Consider the following 22858-nt stretch of genomic DNA (forward strand, 5'->3'; position numbering starts at 1 on the left):
ATGCTCCCTGGGCGCAGCTCACTGTGTGTGTTTTCTCCTCTAACTCGTGTGTGTGTGTGTGTGCACTTGGATGGGTCAAAAGAGGACCAATTTTGAGTATGGGCAACCTCATTTCACTTCACAAGAGATTTATAAGTTTTATTTGTTAGACAGGTCTTTTCTGATTGGGCACACCATGAGTGTAACAAGGTGGGGACAAAATCCTAAAACCACACAGAAATTATACAAACTATTTGGGGAAGTTGTTGTGAATTTTGTAAGCAGGATTTATCGCAATGTGAAAAACGATTTCACAAAATCATTTTTATTTTCTTAGAGGAAAAGGTCAAAATTATCCAAACGCAACATGAGGACAAATTAGTCACAGGCATTTATAAACAAAGTATATTTGTGAATATGTAACTCAAATAAAACCCATTTTAAGTGAAAAAAGTGTTGCATGCAGAACTGTTGCAAACAATTAGTTTGTGTTGAATTTAAACAAACAAATTAAGTTTAGTAATGTTCAACTTAATTTGTTTGTTTAAATTCAGCCCAAATAAATTGTTTACAACCTCTTAACGTAAAGAAATTGAGTAAATCCAAGGAATCATCTTCGAATAATTTTTTTCAGTGTAGGAAGAACCAAAGTGTAATTTGAGCTTTAGTGCACATCCTAAACTTTAGATATGTACATATGTATACACTACCTAACAAAACACTTGTTGTCGGTCTCAGTTGTGAGAGCAACAAATAAGAACTTGACTTCTAGTTGATCAGTTGGAAAAGTGGGAGAAAGTAGATTTTTCTGATAAGTTTGCTGAAGGAAAAATCATGGTTTGAGGTTACATTCAGTATGGGGGCTTGTGAAATATCTGCAGAGTGGATGGCAACATCAACAGTCTGAGGTATCAAGACATTTGTGCTGCCCATTACATTACAAACCACAGGAGAGGGCAAATTCTTCATCAGGATAGCGCTTCTCATATTTCAGCCTCCATATCAAAGTTCCTGAAAGCAAAGAAGGTCAAGTTGCTTCAGGATTGGCCAGTCCAGTTACCAGAAATGAACATTATTGAGCATGTCTGGGGTTAGATGAAGGAGGAGGCATTGAAGATGAATCCAAAGAATCTTGAAGAACTCTGGAAGTCCTGCAAGAATGCTTTCTTTGCTATTCCAGATGACTTTATTAATAAGTTATTTGAGTCATTGCAGAGATGTATGGATGCAGTCCTCCAAGCTCATAGGAGTCATACACAGTATTAATTCTTTTCATACATTATTCATTCACATTATTTCTGATGAGTGACAAGATTTTGTCTAGGCAAAGTCAGACCTTACTGTCCTAATTAAATAAATAAAAATCAAAGCATGATCATGTTTTATTTTGGTAAAATAAGTGTAATCTAGAGGCCTTCGCCTGTCATATTGGCCACTTCTGATACCAAGTGATCTACTAAAAGTCAGGTTATTATTTGTTTGTTGTAATGGTATTGATTAAGCATGCTATTGGTTAGGATTCACACTTGTAACATGTCCTTTCCTATAGAGACAACACACAAAAACAGAGAGAGAGAGAGAGATAGACTTTGGCTGTTGTACTTGCTGCTCTGGAATGCAAGCCACCAATATTTTGACTTCTCCTTTGGAAACAGCTGCGTTTCCTTTTTCAAAGATATTTTTTCCTTATTTATCAGATCCCTTAGGGGAGATCCATCTCTGCTGTCTGACACAGACTTCCTCCTCTAAATCTGTGTCTCTGGCCAGCCCTGAGCTCACACACACCTGCCGCAGCACACACAGATGGCTCTAACAGGTCTCTCTGCCTGGCATGCTCACACACACATAGACACAGGTAACCACAGTTGAAGGAGCAACCACACACACCACCTCAAAACACACAGCAGCTATGTCTGTACCAAATGCAGTTTGTTACAAATGTTCTGCTTCTGACCCCTTAATGGGCCAGAAGTGGTCCTGTAGGATTGTTAAATAAGGTACTCTTAAATCATACCTGTCAACATTGAGATGTGAAAATAAGGGATATGCCCACCATAATAAGGGATCCCTCCTTTACATTAGCAGGAAATACATTAGCAAACAGTTCAGCTTATTAAAACGAGCTATTATAAAGAAATAGAATCAACTCTGACCACTGTGAGAAGAGTTTACTAGCATGTGACTTGTTTTATTTATTTTGGTCTGTCTAGAAACTTGGCCGTGTGAAAGTAAACCGCACCAAGAACAAAGTGCAACATTGTAACAATTTTAATCCATTTCGGAACAAAACAATTGATCTACAGGTGTGAAAGCACCCTTTACCTTAATTCCCCATTTTGATGCTTAGTTTGAACCGCAGCGGATCATCTTGACCATGTCTACTTGCGTTAACAAGCAGTTGGACAGGTGTATCTAATACAGTGGCTGGTGAGTGTATATTTGATGCAGTAGGCCACTCAGCGTCCCTGTGTGTCATTTTGGCTACACGTTAAAGCGTTTTACTCTGAATATCCTTTTAAATCAGTTTTGAGTTGATTGATTAATTGATTTGCATTGATATAATAATATTTGTCTAAATTGCCATCTCAATCTTTCACTTTCACTTAAACAGTGTTCATCACTGCCTTTTAAATCTATTTAAATTGATTATATTTCTGACAGTGATGTCTCTTTAAATTTCAACAGAGAAGTGATTTGTTGATTCTCTCACAAGAAATTATTTAAACAATCATAATAATAAAGAAAGAATTAGGAGTATGGCTGGATGTCATCATTCCTACTGGTAAATGTGTGTTTCGTGTCAAATACGAAAGTGAAAGCATGCTGAACTATTACTCTGTTAAAATAGTTGGGTTAAAAATACCCCAACAAATAAACCAACTATTGGTTATTATAGCACCTTTCCAACTATGGGCTATTTTAACCCAGTGCATTGAATTATATAATTTAACCCAATGCATTGGGCTATTTTGATTAAATGTTATTTTTTCCATTCTGGTATTGCTATTGCTACCACTAGTAATAATATTAATTTTATAGTTATGGCTGTGTAAATTAATAACACAGTTTTTTTTTTAAATGTTGAAAATGCTTTATTTACATTAATTTAGTTCCAGACACTTTTGTTAAAATAAATCAAGAAGTACACAATAAATATGAGAAAATACTTAATGATAGGATGATAGCAGTATAGAACAGTAAAATACAGGAGAGTCCCGGCGAAAACGGCAGGGTTGACATGTATGAAGTGAACAGGAAGTGTTTGTGGAAAAAAAAAAAAAAGTTTTGCGAGGGAACGCAAAACATCTTTGAGAGGGAATGCAAAAACTTTAAAATATATATATTTTCCTATCACAGTTTTTTTTTTTCTTTTACCCATTTTTTTCCCCATCATCACATCCCTTCCGGGTCTCCGTAACTAAGCCCTAAGAGGTAAAAAAAAAACTATAAAAAATCACGAGGAACACATTAAATAAGGTTTGTTTTATCGTCTGCAATGCAATACAGGTCAAATCACTCTCTACTTTCGGTTTACATTTTTACCTGTTCTGATTTTGGGTAGTATATATTATAGTTTCAATAGTTTGCCCTTAGCAGATGATTGATAATGGAGCGTGTTTGGCATGCTGTCCCAGGAGAGAGTCCTGAACTCGTGAGATCCTCAGTGCTGCTCTCTCATTGGCTGTAGGTGATCACCAATGTTATTTTCAGTCAAAACTCATTTCACACGGCCGGATTTGAGTCGCAGACAGCTCCAGATATTGCCAAAATTGGGGCTAAAATCACGCAGTCTGAACTCGGCATTAGATACTCTGGTTATTTATAGTGGTTAAGGAGTTTTCTGATTGGTAAATCAGTTTTAACTAATGTGGAACAGGTGCTATCAATCATTCAATCATCAATCAAATTAATTTATAAATAAACTTCACTTAAACCAAACCTATATGGTTGAAATGAGCCTAGTGCTATACATCTTAAAGAAAATTTCTGATTAAACATCAAATTTTACGAAAACACTTTTCACAATTTATACTTTAGCCTATTTTACTCAAGATAAAAAAAGTGATAGTGTTGCTTCATTTGACTTCTTTTTTTCCCACACACTACATGAAATTAAAAACTGGTAAGTTTGTTTATGTTTTGTTAAATATACTTGTCTACAAGAAAAAAAAAACAAAAAAAAAAAACAAGTGGAAGCATCTTTGTTATGTCATTCTCAGGCTGTGAGTGTGTTGAAGCCTGCGCCTTCTACTAGCGCGGTTGGGATATCTCCTTTTATGAGGTTGCCAAAGCACAGAGTACCATTAGTCTATCCCAAAATGTTTTGTCAGCTGTTCGTGGATTATGCCTTTATTAATGTTTCTATATGGCGAAAAGAATGGGAATGTTTATTTTCCAGACCATTTCCTCCATTTTATGGAATTTCCTCCTTATACAAAAAAAAAGGCATTATAATATTTGTTGACAGGTCGTTGGCTTGTGTCGGCACTCAAGTGAAAATGGATTTGTTTTACGCCTGTTAAAGACAGAACAGCTGATTCTTGTAATGTCTGTGAGGCTGTACACATACACACACTTTATAGTGTGCAAGTTCGCCAGACTTTGTGCATGAATTGTTGAAAACACACACACACAGAGACTCACAAAATTCCTCTCTGTTCCGTATAATTCTCTTACTGACGTGCAGGTATTGGCTTTCTGACTGCAGCCATTCACCATGAAGAAGATCTGGTTGTCTCAAGACACTGAGAGACATCAGACATCTTTTAACAGTCGCAATTACCACAAAATTACTGCTGTTCTCTAAATACCCTGGAACTACAGAGCAATGCAGACAGATTTCCTTTCCTCCCCTCTATAAAAGTCAGATCAGTCCAAAGAAGATTAGATCCAACATACTATAAAATACATTTTCCTAGTATACCATAAAATAAAACTGACAGAGTGATTTAATGCCAAATAAACCTGACATGAAGAAGCGAAAATATGATAAAACCACTTGCCAAATGCGTAACCAGAAGAAGTAAATAAATTAAATACTGATTTAGGAGTGAATTGTTTTATTATGTGTGAGGATAAAGAGAGTGTGATTTGAAACAAGACACTTGAAACTAGCGTAACAGGAAACGGCTTGCTTGGGACAACAGTCCCTGACCAATCAGACACAGCTATAGGTTGTTTTTAATCACGTGGTTTTGGTGACGCATGGAAATCAGATCGAGGGCAGAAAGTAAAAAACTAAATAGGAGGCGTAGAGGAAAGTCTGTTTTTTTGCGATTTATACAATATTTCAAAGGAGATAGAAGAAAAAATAGCCACATGGGAATGATCCTTATATAATAAAGAGGGCCGAGTTTTCACTGAACTTAAACATATTTGCCTGTCATCAAGGCGGTAGATACTGTATAAGCTATTACGTTACATGAAAAGTATTGAAGTACATACCATATGGAAGCATACTAAAGATAAGTACTTGAATTAAACTGTCATAATCATTATATTGTTGCTGTAGTACAACCAGTGCTTGGGTCCACCTGAAAGAATTAAAGCGAGGGCTTCCCAGAAGGAGGGCGTTGGAGACACGAGGCTTCTAATCGCGCAAAGTGAAGACTGGGGGTGGGGTGATGCGAGGCTTATGATCGCACGAAGTGAAAACCCCAGGTGGTGAGCGTGGGGGTTGGTGGAGATGCTAGGGTTATGATCGTGCGAAGTGAAGAAGGGGGGTGTGAGGAGGTTATCACGCTGGCTCACCTGTCCGCTACGCCACTGCGTACAACACAACTATAGTAATACACAAATTATTCAATAGGCTTCAGTTTTATACACTATAGACAAATGACCAGTTTGTAAACATTCAGGATGCGCGCGCAAAGCATTGAACACATTATACACTTTACTATGTGGTTCAAAAACATTCTTTCATTCATTCATTTTCTTGTCGGCTTAGTCCCTTTATTAATCCGGGGTCGCCACAGCGGAATGAACCGCCAACTTATCCAGTTTTGCGCAGCGGATGCCCTTCCAGCCGCAACCCATCTCTGGGAAAGGTTTTAAAAACATGTTAATTATACATTATTATAGTTTTTTCCCCATGCAGATACCTTCCAGACATCACGAAATAACAGATGAACGCATACAAAAGTGTGGACGCAGAGTCTCTGTTATTATTTATTTACTTTTGTAAGGGTGAAAAGAAGTGCTCCACAATAATAACCGTCTAGTTTTGTTGTAAGGGTTGCATTTCTTTTTGTTCTGTCGATGAACTTGCCATTAACAAACATTCACCGCTGCATCGTTGTTAACCGTATGGTTGTTTATTCCTCCAAAACACCAGTAAAGACATGGATTGTTGCAAAACAAGACAGATTTCCTTACAGCGATTACATGGCTGTACGTTATTTATATTCTCCTGGATTTTATATAAGTGTGGTGGCGTTTGTATCTGATTTTTATATAACACAGTAACGTATGCATGCATACACATAGCTTGGCCTATATATAATCTTTAATATTGCTGTCAAATAAATTATCGCGTTCAAATTATCACATTCGAAAGTTTGTACACATGGATTTATTGAAAAATGTTTATTACATGTTTCTTGAACTTTCCTTAATTATGACCAAAACTTTTTGGAAGTCTCTAAAAGCTGTTCGGCATTTCTTATTTTGGTTGATTTTCACAATTATAAACAACATAAAACAGAAACGTTCTGATAGCAATTTCTGTGGAAGAATCACTTCCTGCCCTCCATCTGAATTTTGTCTAAAATCGCCTTGTTATTTATCTTTAAAGAGCCCATATTATACATGGGTCTATAATAGGGTCATATCTTGGTTGTAAGGGTCTCCAACAACAGTTTAATATGCATGCAAGGTCAAAAAACACTTTCATGGTCTTATAATCTGCATTTACTTTTACCTAATTATCCCAGCGACTCCTGTATGAATCGTCCAGTGATTCATTTGTTCCCAAACCCCTCCTTAGAGCGAAGCTAATCCGCGCTGATTGGATCGATGACAGTCTGTCGTGATTGGTCGACTGCCTTCAGTCAGAGAGTGAAATGGCCAATAGCCAATCAGCAATATAAAAAGTAATCACAGTTCATACACGCTCGATAGTGTAAGCGTGGATTTTAGCTGCCACACACACACAAAAACACACACACACCTCCGGACGACAACGCTCCCGCTTCCGCCCGCACCCGCCAGGTTTTAGCCTGAGAACCCGCCCCGTTTTCTGCCCGCCGCACCCGATCCCGCTAGAGCGGGGGAGAACACAACCAAAAATCACCCAGCTATACAGTCCAGACAGCCAAGCTGTCTGTATAAACACACACACAAGCACCAAGCAGACACATAGGCAAAGCTCTCTCTTTCTCATTCGCATAGCAATATCCGTGATATTGCTAGACAGCCCGCTCCCGTCCCAAATTAAACCCGTTACCGACCGCTCCCGCGATTTATTCAGAAATTTATTCCCGCGCCGCAAAAATCTGGCGCGGGGACAGCCGCGGGAATGCAGACCTCTACCACGGAGCTCCATAAACAAAGCAGCATGCGTCGCGTTTTTAACGTGACTTTGCACGCGATAAGAGAATATAGCCAGTTAACCTGATACAGTACACGCGGTTACAAGTAACAAATCACAACTAAATACATTTGCAAGCTAGAGTAAACGAGGCAACAACTTTAACCGCACGTACTTACACTTGAGAAAGGGAGGAAGAAACCCATCCTGACGTCCATCAGTAAGTTACTCTTTACTGATCCTTCCTTTAACAAACGCCAATGAAGTATTCTTTGTAGCATGTAGCTTCCAGAAGTTTCCAGTAGTTTCCAACTCCTTGGTTATAATGCTGAGGTTTCATCTTTGGGTAGACCCTTGATAATATCCATCTGCAGTGTGACTTCAATCGACCGGCATGTTTGTGTGCGTGTGTTTGTGGGTGTGTGTGTGCACGTGAATAACTTGGTTTCGTTCGTACGTCATAGCGAAACACCTAATGACTCGGTATCAAGGCGACTCATTTGAAGCACTATGAGTCGACTCTTTTATAGATGAATCAACCGTTTTAAACACTGTATTTTTACAGATTTCAGCCTTAGCTGGATACTTCACTTCACTTAGAGCTGTGTTACACACTACATGGAGGGGAATTTTCAAAAACCCATAATATGGGCTCTTTAAAGTTGTGTGGTATGTTGAATGAACTCTGTTGTTTTATTCTGTTTTTGCTTGTTTTTAATAATGTGTCTGTAATCTAAGTTTGTACAGCACAATGCTCAACAACTGTTGTTTTGTTGCGCTTTAAAACTAAACTAAACTAAACTAAATTAAACTGAACTGTAGCCAATTAAAAAGAAAATCCTAAGGGGGCTAATAATTTTGACCTTAAACTTTTTTTTAATTAAAAGTATAGTTTTACTCCAGCCAAACTAAAAGAAATGAAACTTTCTCCAGAAACATAAATAAATAAAAGACTAATAAAGTTGCTAATAATAATAATAATAATGTTCATTTTTGTAAATTTATCATCATCTCTGACCCTTTTAGCATCATTACCATTAAGAAATGCTTCAGTTAGTTTTTAACGTGGTGTTATATATTGCTACTATGATAAGAATGTGATCTCTTACATACCATCTTCTGAATCTTTATGGCCGTCCTGTCCGTAGTTTGCCATAAACTATTGCACCTCATGTTGACCTCTGTTTGAGACTCTGACTCCTGTAGTGCTTCCTTTGATGCGCTACGTGGGTCAGAGACCTAGATCAGAGTTGTTGTGAATGGCCAGGGAATTGTGTGTCAAACCCCTGCCATCACCCAGTTTCCGAATACAACAGTTTCCGTGAACAGCAAGAATTTGGAAATGAACTTCTGGGGGATCAAATACAGTTAAAACCAGAAGCTTACATACACACAAAAAAAAAGGAACATAACCATTTAAAAAAAAATGTCTGATGGTAAATCATACTAAACGTTTACTATTTTAGGCCTGTTAGGATTACCTAAATGATTTACATTTGCTTAATCCCAGAATAATGAGAGATTTTGTTATTTATTTCTAGACAGTCAAGAGTTTACACACACTTCCTTGGTATTTTTTAGCTTTGATTTTAAACAGTATAACTTTGGTCCAATGTCTTGGATATCCTTAAACAAGCTTCTCACATTAGTTTGAAAGAATTTCGGCCCATTCCTGACAGAATTGATGTAACTGAGTCAGATTTGTTGGCTGTCTTGCTCGCACAAGCTTTTTCAACTCTGCCCACAAATTTTCTACTGGATTGAGATCAGGGCTTTGTGATGGCCACTCAAAAACATTCACTCTGCTGTCCCTAAAGCACATTTTAGCTAATTTGGCAGTATGCTTAGGGTCAAGTTTGGAAGACCCATTTGTGGCCAAGTTTTAATTTCCTGGCTGATGTCTTGAGATGTTGCTTCAGTATTTCTACATAATGTTCTTTCTTTATGATGCCATCTATGCTGTGAAGTGGACCAGTCCCTCATGCAGTAAAACAGCCCCTAACATGATGCTGCCAACAGCACACTTCACTGTTGGGATGGTTTTGCTAGGCTTGTAAGCTTTTTCCCTAGTCCTTTAAATGTAACACGGGCCATTATGGCCAAACAGTTCAATCTTAGTTCCATCAAACCACAGGACATGTCTCCGAAAATTATTCTTTTTCCCAGTGTAATTTAGCAAATTGTAATCTGGCTTTTTTGTTGATTCGGGCTTGATGATTTTCCCACGTTGTCACACAAGGAAGCAGTGTGTTTAAGGTTTTCCTTAAATACTATTCTACAGTTGTGCCTCCAATCTACTCAAATGTTGTCAATTAGCCAATCAGAAACTTCCAAAACCTTGACATCATCATCTGAGCTTTTTTTTAGAGGCATAATAATGTTATTGTAAATAATCTTGACTTTCAGGAAAAGTTATAACAACAAAAAAAAGTGTAACTTTTGACTTTTTTATATAAAAAGGTTTAGTCACATTAACATCTGACTTTTTTAAAATGGTTATGTGCCTTTTTATACAGTGTATGTGAACTTCTGGTTTCAGTGTGCAGAAGTATAAATGCACAGCAACGCGCAAGAAATGGGCTTTTAAAGGTCTTAAGAATATTTAAAAATATAGTGGAGCAAGGGGCGAGGCAGTGGCGCAGTAGGTAGTGCTGTTGCCTCACGTCAAGAAGGTCGCTGGGTCGCTGGTTCAGACCTCGGCTCAGTTGGCGTTTCTGTGTGGAGTTTGCATGTTCTCCCTGCCTTCGTGTGGGTTTCCTCCGGGTGCTCCGGTTTCTCCCACAGTCCAAAGACATGCGGTACAGGTGAATTGGGTAGGCTAAAATGTCCGTAGTGTATGAGTGTGTGTATGAATGTGTGTGTGGATGTTTCCCAGAGATGGATTGTGGCTGGAAGGGCATCCGCTGTGTAAAAACTTGCTGGATAAGTTGGCAGTTCATTACGCTGTGGCGACCCTGGATTAATAAAGGGACTAAGCCGACAAGAAAATGAGTGAATGAATGAAAAATGGAGCAAGCTCTGATCTAGTTTGTGTTTGATTGTCTGTCTCTTTTTCTGTGTAGCGTAACGTTTCATACTGTTTTCCTGTGACACTGAAATCCAGTGTTGACTCAGTGTAAACTTCTGGAGCAGGCTTTCATAACTCGAGTTTTTTTATTTTTTTTTAGGTCTGGTTGAGTGTTACAAAATGTCATTGGCGCTTTTAAGATTATCGAAAACAAGTGCAGTTGTACAGATGACAAGCGAGTCTCAGTAGCTTTTCATTACAGAAGCTGAAACAATTAGATTGTGGGGGGAAGAAAATGTGAAAGGGATTCTGAAGATAATTACATAAACACAGATGGATTCTTCACATGCCTGGCTTCACAGCACATTTTTATTGGTTAAACTGAAGGAGACAGCTTTCAAATCATCTTGCGTCTGAATGTTTCATGTGCTGCAGATGCAGGAATAATTGCAGGCCTTGTGTACGGTCGACATTTTTTCTCACAAGTTTGCGGTGACTGATTTTGGATCGGGTGGAATAATTAAAAAGCTTTAGATATAAGTTATGACTTAATACTTTACAGAAACTTGTCGGTAGTGACTTGTTTTGCACCAAGTTCTGCCTGCAGATTGCATAAGTGTAAGTAGCGCATGCATTGAAAGTGCACATAAGACACAATGTGGACTTTTAAAAAATATTAACACCTTATTAAAATGATAACACAACTTGTTATGAAGTCAAATGTGTGAAGAAATATGTAAATCATGTGGTGGAACATTATCACTGTATTTTAATGTACAGTTTTGTATACGCTCACCGGCCACTTTATTAGGTACACCTTACTAGTTCCGGGGTTGGACCTCTTTTGCCTTCAGAACTGCCTTAATCCTTCATGGCACAGAATGATTGGTGATTGGGTGTTTAGAAATTTGCGTTATGAGCAGTAGCACAGGCGTACCTAATAAACTGGCCGGTTAGTGTATATCTGAGCGGCACATTTGAAAACTGCATTCTCTGTTCAGCTGTTTATATATTCATTGCATTAACTTTAAATCTCCTTTTACTGCTTACTAAATAGCAAAACTTCTGGAATATATGTAAAAGTATGTATAGGTCTGGCATTGACATCAGAGTAGCGCCCCCTTTGGTCTTGGAGGAAAGTTAATGTGGAAAAGGAAAAATGGAAATGAGTTGTTGTTTTTCTTAGTGGTTGTGGGCAGGGAGGAAAGAGTCAAGATTGTGGTAAGTGAATCAAATGCAAATGACCGCCGGACTACTTCAGGGGATGTGATGGAAAACATTTAAAGTGCGACTTGCATCTGACCACGGACCACACTGGAGTGCCCGGTCCATACAGACGTATACTACTAAAAAAATAAAATAAAATCTCTCAATCTCTCACTCTTCAGGTTCTTCTCAGTGTTTTGAAGGGTTTCCATATCTTCTCTGTAGGTCACATCCCACTCCATTTTGTCCTGTGTGGGCTAATGACAATAGCACAGAAGGAAAGAAACAGATGTTAAACAGGTGGAAATGGAGAATCAGCTCTAATTAGAACAGCGGAGAGCTTTATTCCAGATCCCAGCTCAGAATTTATCCGTTTCACACATTAAAAATCATACATTTTAAACTAAATATAAGTCTTGAAAAAAAAAACAGGTTCAAATTCAAGTGAATACAGGCCTGGTTTATGTTCAGTTTGTTCCATTCTGTTCCATTCCTTCTTGATTTGCTGCTTAACTACTATAGTTAGATTCAAATTGGAGAAAGTCAGTTTGTCAAGTGTTCGACTGATGATCACATGTAAGTGCTGGAGCTTTTTGTAATCATGTCAAACAATTATGGAAATTGGTCACATTTACATATAGTATGCAGAAGGTTCATTCAGTCAGGAGCTTTCTGTAATAAACAAAGCATCTGTGGAACACTTAATTAATTTTGTTGCCTACATTGTTTTTTTGTTTTTTTTTAAATAAGTGTGTTCAGATTATTTGGATATTAGCTGTAAACATTCATTACTTTGGTCTTCAACTCTTCATTTGACTGCATAGTCAATGTGAATTTGATGGGACATTGATAATAAAGCCAGGTTTTGTAGCACCAAAAATATAAACTTTTTTATTGGTTCCAAAGTCAATTTTTAGTCACTTGAATGAATGTCTAGTTGATTCATATTATTCAAAAGCAGGCAATTGAAATTGCTAATCGTACAAGGAATAACTGTCCTGCAAAAATTAATCCAAGAATCGAGTAAAAAAAAATCGAGTATTTTTTAGGAAATAAGAATGAACAGCAAAGTTACATTTAAAGGGGTGGTTCGCCCAAAATATGAGTATTCATTTACTCATCCTCCACTTGAGGATGAGTAATTTATTTTCATAGTATTTTTAGTACAGCCATTTATTTTCATAGTATTTTTCCCTTCTTTGGATGTCAATGGTTGCTTATTTCCAATGTTCTTCAGAATGTTTTGCTTTGTTTTTAACAGATTTTTTATACATATAAAAGTTTAGAACCATTTTATTATGAGTAAATAAAATTTTAAAGTAAAATTTTGGGTGAACTATCCTATTAAAGTTTCTCTATTTTTGGTGAAAATAACCTTGGCAGTGAAAAAAATAGGCTCATTCTGAAAGTGTAGCCCTATATGAATTTCTGGAGATCGCAAATTATGTAGCCAGAGGTACCTATGCCTGCCTTTCTTTAAAACGTGCGCCGTTCCTTTTCGCACTTATCAGCTGACCGCTTACCTCTGTATTGATGGTTTTCCCGCTGTTACCGGTTTGTCCAGTAGCTCGCCATGTATGTCGACGGACTTGAGATGCATTGAGGATTCGAGTCTGGTGAAGAACGGTTTCAGAAAACCGATAAGACAGGACCAGAAGCCAAAAAATGTATTTAACAAATAAATAAAAGGGTAAAAATGAGTTGAAATCTGAAAATGTGGTAAAAATTAGGCAAGGGCTTTTCTTTTTCTGGGTTGCTTTTGAAAACTGTCAATTGGGTTTAGGGAAATTGGGGGTTGCTGGTCAATCGGTGCTTTTGAAAACACTATTGGTTGGGTTTAGGGGAGATGGAGGGTGGTTCAGTCAGTCAGTCCCTCTGGTAGATTAACTCCAGAACAGCAGGCGCGAATGGTGCTTGCAAGAAAAAATTGAGATCTCAAAAAGCATACACAGCGTCCTCAGATTTGTGAAAACAAAAACATAGCTCCTGGGACATATTTGGCACTCTCCAGAATTGTATATAGCGGTACATTTTCAGAATGAGCCTGGATTGAAAATAACAGGGAAAATATGATCTAAAACAAGGAAAATTGGTGAAACTTGCCCGATGTTTGCTAAGAAGCACCTTGATGAATATCAGAAACTCTGATAAACTACTTTATGGACAAATTCAAAACTGAAAAACATCTCACATTATTTTAGATAGAAATTGAACATTGCATTTAATTAGATTTTTATTATTAGTGTCACACCATTTAGATAATTGTCAAGACTTGAAATTAGAATCATCTTTTGTCTTCAATATCTCTAAAAGCCATGTGCTTCTTAAAATCAAAGTAGTAGTCAAATAAAACAAACTAATTAATAGGCTGCACCTGAAATCGCCTCCTTCCATACTATATAGTGTGCTAAAATCAGTATGCCCAATAGTTTGTCCAAATTCATAGAATTCGCAAATCAGTATGCGAGAAGTACCAGGGATGACCTACTAAATCCGGCGAGATTCTGAAGTGCGCATTGTATGGACACTATGTTATTCCATGATGCCCTGCGAGACAATTTATGAATGGGAGTGAATTGACGCAACTCACATAGATATCATGACAAAATGGCTGATGTACTAAGTCCAAGTTCCATTCAAACTGCTCACATTCATACTGTATAGAACGTACTTTTCTAACGGCCGAGAAGTACATTTAAATTCAGATGTACAGTAGTACCTACTGAGTAGCAGGCGATTTCGTACGCAGCTATAGTGTTGTACTAGCAAAATCGGGAACACTCTTTCTTAATGTTGCTGCATTTCTACACTGGGTGCAAGTGGTATGGCCTAACTAACAATAAAACCTACTGTAAACAATAATTGTGCATACACTGGATGCAACGTCATTAGCACACAACAAATTCCTGACAGTAAACCGGTGTCTCATGTTTTTGACTTCAAGCATTTTAAGCACGAATGTATTCCTCTGTGGTGAGTAACAAGTAATGGAAAAATGGTACTGAATATTTTTTTGTTTATGGTTTGTTTGAGTGCATCACATGTTACGGTTTCCTTTTGTGCAATGGTTCTCAATTCCGGTCTTATTCGACACACAAGGATCAGTTCACAGTTGGAACAGTTGGATCTCTCTGTTTATGAGCTGATGATCTGAATCAGGTGTCTTAAGTAAGGAAGGAAGTGGATTGAGCGGAATGTGAAAACAGACTACTGCCCCCTGATGGTGTAGAAAGACCCATCTTCTCATGCAGTCGCAGAGCGTACACTCTCATTTTAGTCTGCAGTCGTCCACTTTGTGTGTTTACAGGTAGCTCTTTATTCAAAGGGGATCAGACGTGGCCATTACAAGGTGAAAACACAGTCAGTATTCATCTGCAATTGTTCTTTGGCGTCAGCTTGGTGTGTCCCGGGCTTTAAATGAAGAAATGGATTTGTAAAGTGGTGCGACAACACCACAGTCTTACTCCGTGTAGAGACAGTGTTAGGATTGCATGGACGGCTAAGATTGTTTATTCACAAGACATTGCACAACATCTTGTAATCCTTGCATAAAATTGTGTGCAAGTCTATAGAGGCAATGATGTAGGCATTAAAACATTCATATGCACTGGTAGTCTTTTTTTTCACTATTATGTCATAAGACATGATAATTTAGACACAAGGAAGTTTAGAAACATGCAGAATGTTTTTAGTAAAATGACCTACATTTGCAAAAGATGAAGAAAAATTTGATTTCTTATTTCATGGCCAATTTTTAGTAAGCAAGACTACCTTGGTATATTTCAAGAGTTCACACTTAGCCATTGCTTGATATAGTTTGCGGATTTGGCGTGCTGTCCCTGGAGAGAACCCTGAGCTCAGAAATAGTTGAGCGTAGGGCTCCCACCTGGTCGTGTAGAGTGACAGGGGATTCGAGATGAGGTAGGTCTCGAGAGCATCCCCTGGTAGAGGAGGAATGGGGTGGATGGGGGGTTTCTTCAAAAACAAAGATAAGGAAGATAGGATGTATGGGCTTATTTATTGGAGGCTAGAATTCATCTGAATGGTCTAGCAATGATTAATGATGTGAGGCCAGCCACGGTCAATCATATCACATGCTCCGATCAAAATTAGTTTATAAAACTTAATTTGTCTACTTTTGGAATGGCCCATTTTTCGGTGTATGTCCCTCTCTCTGGATCTGTCATCACATCCTTGTCTATTTTTCCTGCTAATGTGTGGGAGAAGAGTATCTGTGAAGATGAAGAACGCCAACACAATGAAAGTCACTTAAGACTTTCCACTTTGTCTCACTTAAATATCTCTTGCTCGAACATCCCTTTGCACTTTCACGTTTTTGTTTAGCATGCGGCCACACAGTTATTGTTGTGGGTCCTTTCTGGGTCTGTCCTCTGGAAAACCACATCAGTTATATCAGACCATATGGGCTCCGCGGTTTTAGTTGTGTTTGTTACTACCGATGCCAAGTTCTTGATATAAGTATAATCTATCATTTTGTGGAGCTCTTTTTTTCCGTCGTCCTCTCAAAAGAGTGACAACTGTTACAGAGGATATGTTTAGAACTCTTGAACAGTTGGGACCTTTTCAATTTTTCGTTTTCATAATAGCAATACAGGCAATGAAAACGTAAATGGCATTGGCAGAGTATATATTCCATAATACTCTCGTTGATTTCAGCCGCTGTGCTGTTAAGCAGAAGTAATACCCAGCAATTTCCAGACCAGTGGCCCTTGATATTGTGTGTGCTAATGACCTTTAATATATCTGTCATCTCGGATGTTTTTGCTGCTGAGAGACTGGCTTCTGTTGTTGGATCCACCTGTGAAAGTTGTTAATAAAGAAGTCTCAGCAGCATGTGAAATGGCCACGTTGATGTGCTGATGTTAAAAACATCACAAACGAGACCTCTGGAAATTGCTTTCAGTATGAATTACTCAGGCATATTGCGAGTGAGAAGAAGCTTAGTGTTAAGCTCTCACCATGTGAACCCTGAAGCTGGAACTGCACTAAAGCAAACTCTCTACTCTTTTCTCTTTTCTTTTTTGGTAGTAAGCCCTCACTAGAGGTCAAAAGTCCCACTAAATGCTGCCGGTACTGTATTTCATACATCGCAGGTGGGTTTTCCAAGGTTAGTCAGTCAATTAGAGCAGAGTATGTAGCATGAGGACGGGGTGTCCCTCAGGGATCCGTCTTAGGCCCTTTGAGGTTTTCTCAAGAGGCTCAGTTTTAATTTGTAACGCATGTGTCAAGACAGCAGAGGAGTGTAACTCCCTGTTGGAAGACCACAGATCAGAGCAGTTGCTCCCTTGTGATGTCGGAGAACTTCACACAGCTACTGTAATTCACCGAACAGAGAAAAAGGGGTAGTCTTCACATTACTCCAAAACCCTTGGTGATCTCTAATTCATTCTTCTGTTCCACGATTTAGTTAACTCCACGACTTTCTCTTCCTCTTCACGAGAAGGGAGGGCTTAGATGGAAGTGTGTGTTCCTCACCTAGGGAAGCATGGAAATACAATCAGCACAGGACACTTCACCCTGGGCCCATAAGTGGGGCATCCGGCTGGACTTGTACTTATGGCAAGAAACACAGCCCATAGGAACAAGAGGAAGAGTTGTCTGTGACATGCGGGAAAGTGCAGCGCTGCAGAATGACAAAGCTGTCATCTGATGAGAAGACACACTTTCTTACACAGCTTCCCCCTTTTCCCTTTACTGCATGCATCACTGCTAACACTTAAAATGGATTGCCATGATGTCTTTGCTGTGGGAACAGCTTGAATAAATAAAGAATTAGTATTCTACCAGAAATAGTGAATCATTCTTACAGCACATGCCCTGCACATCTGGATGCTCTGTGAAGTGGTGCTGTAATATAAATGCATACGTATAGACCTTATGGGTGAACTAGGTCAGTCAATTATAGGCCATTTATTGAGCATACATAGCTTACCACACTTTTATAATGTTAATCAAAAGAGGTGGGGATGTTACTTGTCACAATCGCATTTGCTAAAATTGTGCCATATCGAAAGCAATAGGACTAAACGTTTCACTGCAGGGAAAACAGCATATATAGCAACGTTTGGTAAAGAAATATAGTATTATAGTGCTATAATTGTCATTCCACACCCATGAACCGATTTGTTTTTTTGGTTGTTTTTATTATTTTTACTTTTTTTTCTGAACCTTGGTGACACAGAACCAAGGCAGAATCCCAAACTGATCAAGAAGCTGCCTCATGTTTGCTAAGATGCATCTGGATGACCCTCAATAACTCTGAATCCACCTGGATGATGCAATGGCAGCCATTCTGTGCCAGACTGCACACCACACACCAGCTTTAGATGAAACGGGGGTGGTTGGGATGCCATGTTAGACAGAAGCCAGTGGGCAAGCTTGGCCAGGATGCAGGCACAACTACTCTTTTAGAAGGAAATCCATTTTTAGTGACCACAAAGAGTCAGGTATTTGGTTTAACATCTCATCCAAGGGTGGTGCTTACTGACTGTACAGTGTCCTGTATAGTGTTCAGGCAGGTAAGATGATGGTGAGTTGACCTTATCTGATTCAAAGTTCAAAACTATTCATAAGTAAATATAAGTAATTACTTTCTAACAGCACAGGTTATGATTCCAGCTACCATGCTTTCCATGTGATCTCTAATTTTATTATTTTTAATACTTTTAATACAGAGATTTTGTTTAATATTTGGACCTAAACCTAATACCTGTACTCATCATCAGGGCTAAATTTGTGCCAGAACATGCCAGAATCAGATGAAATCTGATCCGGGAACTTCATTTTACCAATCCCCCTCCTCAACCATCCTCCGTCCTAGTCCACTGTTCACTTTCTTCCGTGCTCACCAACCCACTTTCGTCCGCGACACATCTCCACCATCCAACACCCCACCATGTCCGCAACCCCCCCACCCACACACACACACTTTTGTTTGCGACAACACCCCCCTAAACCCCCGGTATCCACTTTCGTGTGCCACACCTCAGGTAACATGCCGGATTCATTACCCCGATCTGTTCTTCTGCTGTCTTGACACATGCGTTACAAATTAAAACTGAGCCTCATGAGAAAACCTCAAAGGGCCTAAGACGGATCCCTGAGGGACACCTCGTCCTCATGCTACATACTCTGCTCTAATTGACTGACTAACCTTGGAAAACCCACCTGCGATGTATGAAATACAGTACCGGGACCTTGCAATTCACAAATTAAGCACTGCTCATCATGTTTCTGGTTTGGTACCTTCTTCTCTAAAAACTGCTGTAATCACCTACAGTATATACTAAAGAAATCAGAGGCTGATTCATCAAACCTTGGCAATTACCGACCAATTTCTAATTTGCCAGTTACTTAAAAATCTTGGGAAAATGCATTGCAGCTCAGGCTCACAACCATCTCTCCACTAATGAATTGTTTAAGCAGTTCCATACCAGTTTCTGTCCTTGTCATAGTTCTGAGACAACCACGCTGTCAAAATTACTAATGATTGGCAGCCGATTCTGGTTTATTAACAACAGTGTTTATCTTTCTCAACCTAAGTGCGGGCTTTGATACGATCCACACAAAGTACTCATGGACAGGCTAGTCTCTAAAGCAGATTAGTGTGACCTGTAAGATAAGATCAAAACCAAGGTAATGGTGAGTCAGTGACCAATATAGAGCAGTTTTCTCTATATTTTTCCTTACAGAACATATCTTAAGCTGTACTTGTCCTCAAAACCCTTTAGTTCTTTCTTTCCTTCATCCTTAACCAGACGCCAAGCTTAAATTAAAATCTGTCCTAGCCATTTTTTAAACTAAGTAGTGACAAAGCCTAGTCAACCTTATAGTGATGCCCTACTCTTTAAATTTCTCACCAAATTGTCATATAACAATCACAGTGGAGCATTAATTATATCTTTACTTTCCATGGAGCAATTGTGGAGAGGGAAGTAGGTGAAGATGAAGTGCAGAGTGAGTGAGGTGCGGGAGATGGAAATCCCAGAGTGGAGCTGGAGCGGAGCGGTTAGAAAATGCTTTGAGCGTGTGGTGGAAATTCTTGCCTCTCCGCTCCGTTCACATACTCTGGTGCCAAGAAACATCCAGGTGGTCTTGGACAAACACCAAAGGTGCCCAAACTTGTTTCTAAAGGGCCTCCATCCTGAATTAAGCCTCCACCTTAATCCTGCACACATGAACCAGCGAATCCTATTAGACACTTCCAAGGTCTGCTGTATCTGAAGTCATCTAAAATTTGTACTACATATATTATGTTGTGATTGTCATATTACATAACATTATTAGTAGCATTGCTTCACTTCTATTCATCAATTCTCTCCCGTAGGCCAACATAGGCTCATTCTGAATGCGTAGCCTTATATACATTTCTGGAGATCGCAAATTATGTAGCCAGAAGTACGTATGGCTGCATTTCCTCTTTAAAATGGACACTACGGGATGGTACGACAGCTTTCCTTTTCGTGCTTACCAGATAACTGCTTACCTTCATATGAACGGCTTTTCCGGTGTAACCAGTTTGCTCACCGTGTACGTTGGCAGACTTGAGATACCATATTAAAAATACCATATTGGTGGATGCTGCTCTCTGCTTTGCTGTAGGTGATCGCCGATGTTATTTTCAATATGAACACATTTCACATGCCATGATTTTGTATCACCGACAACTCCAGATATTCAGCATGCCAAATATCTGACGAGTGTCGGCAACTCATTGGCGATTCTCTCAGGTCGTGTCTTTGATAGTTCACACTGTGTCATTGTTACTCAAGTGACGAACACCAATTTACCTGTGATTTCAGCCATTTGTCTGCAATTTCTCAAAATCGATTGGCAAGTCAAAATCGGGGCTAACTCATGCAGTCTGAACTTGGCATAAGATGATGATTTGATCAGTACAGAATAAGAGCTGAAGTGGTGTAAAAAATACCTTTACGATAGGCTCACAAATTTATTTGCCACTGTATTGACCTTACTCTTCAGGTATGAGCGGGCGCAGCAATTGAAATCGTTTAGGCTCGAGAGTTCTGGTTTCATTCAGTTTCATTGATTTTTAAATGTTAAATACGGCTTGTTATGTTGCTTGATGTTGCTAAAGGACATTTACTTATTACATTATTCTACTTTGTATGTGTACATATTCCTAAACACACTTGTTTGTAGAAAAAGCATTTTGACTGTTTTCTGTCGTTTATTATTCTTAGCAATTTAGGCAACTGAATCAGAAGTTCTAAAACAATTGCAAAAATGGGTGCATTTTTGCATCGCAGCATAAGGTCAATAGTAAATCTGACCCAGAAAAAACATAAATGTTCATTTATACATCAATAATTCACCTAAATGAACTTCTGTGTGTCTTTCAACAGTGGAAAATGACAGGGAGCTATCTCTACAAAGAAGACACCATAAAGAGTTCAAATTCAACCTGTCCCAGATCCCAGAGGGAGAGGCCATCACAGCTGCAGAATTCAGGATCTACAAGGAGTGTGTGACCAGTGCCTTCCGGAACGAGACATTCCTACTCAGTGTGTTCCAGGTGGTTGGGGAGCATCCAGACAGGTACAGAAGCATCTAAAATGTAAAAATACTATGATATAAACTCTTATATAATGTAAAACCTAACCACACTGTAAAACATGCCACAAAGTCGAATTGTGTTGGGACCGCATGATGGAATTAAGTTAGTTTATTAGAACATAAAACAATTACATTGTCCTGAACAAAATCTCAAGAATTGTGTTTATAAATATATATATATATATATATATATATATATATATATATATATATATATATATATATATATATATATATATATATATATATAATATATATATATATATATATATATATATATATATATATATATATATATATATATATATATATATATATATATATGTATATTTATATATATATTATTATTATTATTATTATTATTTATGTATATATATATATATATATATATATATATATATATATATATATATATATATATATATATATATATATAGTTTGAACAAGCAACAAAAATATTGGTTAAATAACTTCTTAAATTTTTTTTTACAAAACGTGCAAATCACAATTGTGAATTAATTTAGTCAAGTCTTGCCATGCAACATGCTATATTTCTCATTACTAATTCTCAGTAAAAGTGTTAAAACTCTGACAAAACATTTTACACAGCGTAATTAATATTTAACACTATTAAATGATATTCAGTCATTCTTTTTTTTTTCGTCTTAGTCCCTTTATTAATCTGAGGTCGCTACAGGGGAATGAACTTATCCAGCATATATTTTTATGCAGCAAATGCCCTTCCAGCTGCAACCCATAAATGGGAAACAGTCATACACACTCAATAACACACATACACTACGGCCAATTTAGCTTACCTAATTCACCTATAGCTCATGTCTTTGGATTGTGGGCGTAACCGGAGCAGCCTGAGGAAACCCACGCAAACGCAGGGAGAACATGCAAACTCCACACTGAAATGCTAACTGATACAGCCGAGACTCGAACCAGCAACCTTTTTGCTGTGAGACACTCATGCTACCCACTGCCCCACCGTATCGCCTATTCAATGACATTTTCAGTGATGGCAAATGGCAAATTCAGTTTATACCACTGTAGTTGAGGTCAAGAAAAATATTAATGATGCTGTTAGAAAACTTTCATAACAATTACATGTATAATGGCCTCATGACAATCATGGTTATGACAGATTTATGACAAGTTATGTTGTTGTCATGACAAAGATAAAAAAAAAGGTCATGATGTATTTGTTTATGTCGTAGCAAAGACATTTCAAACAATGTCATCTTTGCATATAAAATGACATAACAGAGCAAATAGCAGTCATAAGCTTTAATGAAATGTAATTTATATACACTCACTGGCCACGTTATGGTAAACCTTCCTACTGCTCATTAACGCAATTTTCTAATCAGTCAATAAGATGGCAGCAACTCAATGCATTTAGGCATGTAGACATGGTGAAGACGATCTGCTGCAGTTCAAACTGAGCATCAGAATGGGGAAGAAAGATGATTTAAGTGACTTTGAACGTGGTATGGTTGTTGGTGCCAGATGGGCTGTTCTGAGTATTTCAGAAT

The 22858-nt window shown here is 38.2% G+C and overlaps 1 protein-coding gene across 8 annotated transcripts in view; it reads left to right on the forward strand.

Annotated features, from left to right (window-relative positions):
- Nucleotides 1-22858, forward strand: part of bmp6 (bone morphogenetic protein 6) — a 79875-nt gene that overhangs the window by 17870 nt on the left and 39147 nt on the right. For 7 of the 8 annotated variants that reach the window (XR_015524431.1, XR_015524433.1, XR_015524434.1 and 4 more), the window contains 1 exon segment: nucleotides 21107-21299. Coding sequence is in view for 2 of the 8 variants with exons in the window: in NM_001013339.1 (NP_001013357.1) it covers nucleotides 21107-21299 (193 nt within the window). In the remaining 6 variants the exon portion in view is untranslated. 8 annotated transcript variants of the gene reach the window in all.

The sequence above is a fragment of the Danio rerio genome, chromosome 24, assembly GCF_052040795.2.
Source record: "Danio rerio strain M-AB ecotype USA chromosome 24, GRCz13ab, whole genome shotgun sequence".
NCBI classification, from domain to species: Eukaryota; Metazoa; Chordata; class Actinopteri; order Cypriniformes; family Danionidae; genus Danio; species Danio rerio.